We start from the raw sequence: 4,811 nt of genomic DNA on the forward strand, positions 1-4,811 counted from the left end.
ATGAAGGTTTAATCTGTGGTGTACAGAGATTAAACCCTTTTGTCTTATTGTTTACATTTGCAGAAAGAAATAGTAAAGACTTTTTTCCCATTAAAAAAACTGAAAATTGCACCAAAGGCATATTTAATTTTGGAATCATGGACTTCCTAATCCATGTAAAAGTGTATAAATGATACTTTCATTGAGTGTGCGTCCATGTTGTTGATTCATTTCTCCCTGCAGAGAAATAGAAAAATAAGCAAAACTGACAAAGACGTGAGGGGTCCTGCTGTCAGCAGCCTGGATTCAGATGGACCCACTCAGGAGTTCAGCTTGGGGACCCCTCGCATCAGAACAACCTTTGAAGAGCCCAGCACCCCCGAGATGCCAGACCTTAGCTCTGTTACGCAGGACATTTGCAAAGTAAGTGGACCTTTTGTCACTGCATATACCCTCCATGCTTGTCCAGTTACTTTATCCATAGCCATCAATATTTTAAAGTCCGCTCCGATTATCTTTTGATCTATTGGAAAATCGTTCCCAGTGGTCTTTTCATTGTTCTTATGATGTTTTTAGCTCAAATTAAAAAAAGAAACTTGTTATTTTCTAAGACATAGTTTCTGCAGAGCAGAAAGAGTTCATTAGAATATATCACCTCTGAGTTGTGGGCGAGAAGTGTTGGCACAGAGTAAACCTGCACTGATTTCCCATCATGCCTCTCTTTACTCGCTCTCTCACTAGCTTTCAGCCCTTCACTCCCCCAACCTAACTTTACTGTTGCAACAAAAATGGCGAGCAATACTGGAGCTATCCAGATGTACAGTTTTGAGTCAGACGTCAGCTTAGACGAGGAAAACAAAGACGTTCATAGATCTATTTGTCTTCAAGTGGATGCATCAGAATGGAGAGGAGCAAGAAGCTTGTGACCCTTCCTGAGTATTTTTTTACATCTCAAATAAGCTGTTTTTCAAACTGAAATTTTTTATCTGCTCCTAATTCACAACAATTTAAGTAAATAAATACTCAGAAATGCTATTTTAATTGTCTTTTATGTATGTCCTCCATCATCATAAAAATGTGATCTTTCATCTGAGTAGATCTTTAACTCTGATGCACAAGCAGAATGAATGTCCGTGGTCGGGTTTAAAGTAATCAAAACTAAATTTAGATGTATTTATCTGACACTCTTTCTGTGTTTTTAGCTGGTGTCCCAGGCTCAGAAGAAGAAAACCACGACCGCCACACAGCCACGCATCAGGTCTGTGCGGCCGTGTTTATTTACAATATTGTGTCAAAAAACATTAAAAACACAAATGTGAGATTACACTCATTGATTGTTTTATTTAATCTTTATATTTAATAGAATTGTTGCAATATTATTAAAAAAAATTTTAAGTTAGTTTCTGACTTTATGCTCTCATGCAAGCATCATATATTTTTTTTATTGCTGCTGCTGCCTTCCATTTTGGGATTTTACCAACAGTCGGTCTTCTTTCTTGCAGCCCTCTCCAACCTGCTGACAGTCTGTGTGTGGTGTCACAGAGCGAGTTCCAGACTTTACCCAATTACCTGAGGCGGATGACTCTGAGCAACCTCAACCAGGCAGTCGGCAACATCAACACATTCGCAGAGCAGAGTCGAGGTCACAGTCTTTATAAAGAATTGAGTCTTTATTTATCAAATAACAAACAGTCTCAATGCACAAGTTATTATACAAAACAAAGGGATTTTTTTATCTTGTGTTGACAAATGTGAACACATCAGAAACAGGAGCGATATTATAGTGTTGTGTTAAGAACACAGCGACTAAACTCCTCTAAAGGTATCTGTAATCTGTTTAAATGAGTATCTCTGTTGGAACTAAAGCCCACATTGTCCAGTTCTGACTAACTTGAATGAATAACTCGATTAAGATTAAATTTAGCCTTCAGTCTTCAGAGAAATGGGCAACATGAGGACGGTACAAACATAGAATGTGTTAAAATCAAAGCAGCTTTTAATTCAACTCTGATTACGAAAACAAAGAGTATTTAAAAAAATATTTCAGTTATCTGTCAATTTAGTATATTTGGCAACACAGTTCTATTAATGTATTAGTGTTACAAATGAATGTTTGTTTTTTGATGAAGAGCCTCATCTGTTTTTACTCTGTGCTGCCCTCTACAGGTGAAATACAAGAGTTCACGATGGAGGAGCTCAGGAGCATTATTGGTGTTGGAACTATGGCCCCTGTTTACATCCTCTGCCTACAAGAGCTCAAAAGGGTAAAACAGGTGGACGGACTCATCGGAAAACATGTGTACAAACTGATAACTAACTGATAATCAAACAATGATCTGATCTGTAAATCTAAATTTAATGAGAGTCTTATTTTCACCCTGCAAATATTTTTGGTGCAAGATGAGTTTGAAAACATGTTTAGTAGAAATTGACTTATATGATATGTAGTTTGTAAATACTGATTAACTTGCAATTGTGCGATTCAATAAATTTTGTTTAGTAAAATAAATATGTCTTATGAGCCTTCTTGAGAATAATGGAGGAATTTAACTTTTTGGCCATTAGTTTGCCTCATCCATGTTCATCATACATGTTGCACATTGTTGAGGAGGACCCTGAAGAGGGGATCAGGTACACCATGCTGGAGGATAGTTAACCATCGTCTCCCAGCACAGAGGAAGAATCTGAACACGACAACAAGAGGACAAAATTTGGTCAGACAGTAAACTCTGATGATATCCTGAGAGCGCTGAAGAAGGAGAACCTGGTTCTCAGGGAGTCTGTGGAGAAGATGTCCCTCTCTGAGAACTCCCTAATGAACAATCTAGAGAGTTTTACACAGGACTGCCCAACTACTTTGTTCTGGCGACGGTCATGTGGCTCCTGGCCCCTCACTTGACGGGATGAAGAACGTGAAGCTGTCCAAGTTCCAGCAGCTTCTGCTGATGCACCTCCATCTGGACCGCTTTGGAGTGAAGGTCAGCACAGTAACCAGGATAGCACCACATGGTCAACATGTCCTCCACTTTGGTGCTGATGGCCGTTTTCTAGCCGTCTAGAGGTGAGCTGAGGAAAAACCCGCCAGAAGTGCTGTGTACCTCCGACCCGGACCATGCCGTCATCGAAGACTGTTTTACTGTGCCTTTTGAGGAGCCGGCTCCCTGTTCCAACCACTATCAGCTTCCTCAAATGGTGGAGCCAGCTTGCAGTATTAAAGTATCTGGTCAGTGTGGCTCCTCAAGGCGTGGTCACCTTCATCTCCAGGGGATTTCTGGGAAACATCAGCGGTAGGAGCTTGGCTGAAACCTGTGGGTTTCTGTCCAAGCTTCTTCCAGTAGTGTCGTACTGACAACCTGTGACCTGGACATTAGAGAGCCCGTTGCACTTCAAAATCTCTGGCATGTGTCTAGAGGGGGCTGACGTTTCAGAGAGCGTGCAGGAGCATGTGGAGAGGGTCGTCTCCATGGTGAAGCGGCCGTACGGCATGCTGTCAGGCCCCATGGAGAGACCTTTCACTGCAGCCGCAGAACGCTCCTCCAACATCTCCACTTTTGACAAGATTTTGCAAGTTGCCTTGAACAACCTCTGTATCTCTGCTGCTCCACTGGAGTGACTTATGTGCAATAAACTAGAGCTTCTCAACTACCAGTTATTGAGTTTTAACAACAAATGTTATTTTTAGACTGTTTTTGGGCTTTTAGTTTTGAAATCTTTTCTGGTCCCTGATTACTGCTTGTAGAACACTTTTCAGTCTAATCCTTTCTATCCAAGCCTGGTAGTTTTGGCTAAGTCTCCTGGTGGGGCCATTTTTAGCTTAAAATTCCAAATATTGCCATTGCTTTATGAATATTTTACTGTTTTTGTAATGTTCTCCATAAAGCTACTTGTTTTTGTTTTGGTTTTTTTTTTAGCAGTTTTGCACAGAATAAACAAAAAACCTTTATCTCTTACTAGCTTGTTCAGACCAGACTGTTATTTAAGCAAACTCAATGGTACCTCGAGTATCTACAAATTAAAAAAGCCTTATCTAAATGTCAAAAGCTACTGGTGTTTGTTCAAACCAGAGTCCTTCTTTGTCAAACTTGACTTTGTTAACCCTTTAACACCGGAGCTCCAGTGTTTATGTTCTTTGATTTACTGTGATTTTTTTAATTGTTAACACAATTAATGTAATTCCAGTAGATTCTGAAGGCTTTTCTCCTCAGAATCTACTGGAATTATGTTAATCTTGTTAGCGTTAAAAAGTTCACTTCTTCAGTTCAATTCTTGGATTACTTAGGCTTGTTGGTAATGAGTCATCTGTGATTAAAGTTTATTTTTGCCTTGATTTATTTAAGATTTATGCTGAAGTGGTGAAGGAGTGACAGTAATGTAATGTACAGCTATCTTTTCATTTATGAAAGGGAGAAAAATGCTGTGATAGCTCCACCTTCAAGTATTGTGTGGTTAGTGAGGAAAGTAAAGACAGATGCCTCACTCCTCCAACTTTTTACTTCACCAGTTGAAATGTAGATCTGAAATTCTGGGGAAAATCAAGATACTGGCTTTATTTCATAATTCTATCAATCTCTCAGTATAATCTAGTTTTGTTTGAATGCTAAAAAATATTCAATTTGAATACTTGCATACTGTAGGATCACATTTAAAAATCATAAAGGCAGCCAGTATTTTTTAATCTAAGTTTGAACTTTTCAGTTTTATTGGAAAATTAAGCATTGCAAGAAAAATATATTTAAAAGAAAGAAAATAAATGTTAAACAAGTGTCTTGTTAAGTTTTGCTACGTTAGTTTAGAAAATATTAAAGTAACTTGAAATGTTTTTGTTCTTTCAA

The 4,811-nt window shown here is 38.7% G+C and overlaps 1 protein-coding gene across 1 annotated transcript in view; it reads left to right on the forward strand.

Annotated features, from left to right (window-relative positions):
• ska3 (spindle and kinetochore associated complex subunit 3) overlaps nucleotides 1-2,488 on the forward strand; it is a 7,784-nt gene extending 5,296 nt beyond the window's left edge. The window contains exons 8-11 of the mRNA XM_024286775.2: nucleotides 223-402; nucleotides 1,182-1,237; nucleotides 1,482-1,621; nucleotides 2,146-2,488. Coding sequence (XP_024142543.1) covers nucleotides 223-402; nucleotides 1,182-1,237; nucleotides 1,482-1,621; nucleotides 2,146-2,300 — 531 coding nt within the window. The 3' untranslated portion in view covers nucleotides 2,301-2,488. The remainder of the gene's footprint in view (nucleotides 1-222; nucleotides 403-1,181; nucleotides 1,238-1,481; nucleotides 1,622-2,145) is intronic.
• The last annotated feature ends 2,323 nt before the right edge of the window (nucleotides 2,489-4,811 follow it).

Source organism: Oryzias melastigma, linkage group LG21, assembly GCF_002922805.2.
Source record: "Oryzias melastigma strain HK-1 linkage group LG21, ASM292280v2, whole genome shotgun sequence".
Lineage (NCBI taxonomy): Eukaryota > Metazoa > Chordata > Actinopteri > Beloniformes > Adrianichthyidae > Oryzias > Oryzias melastigma.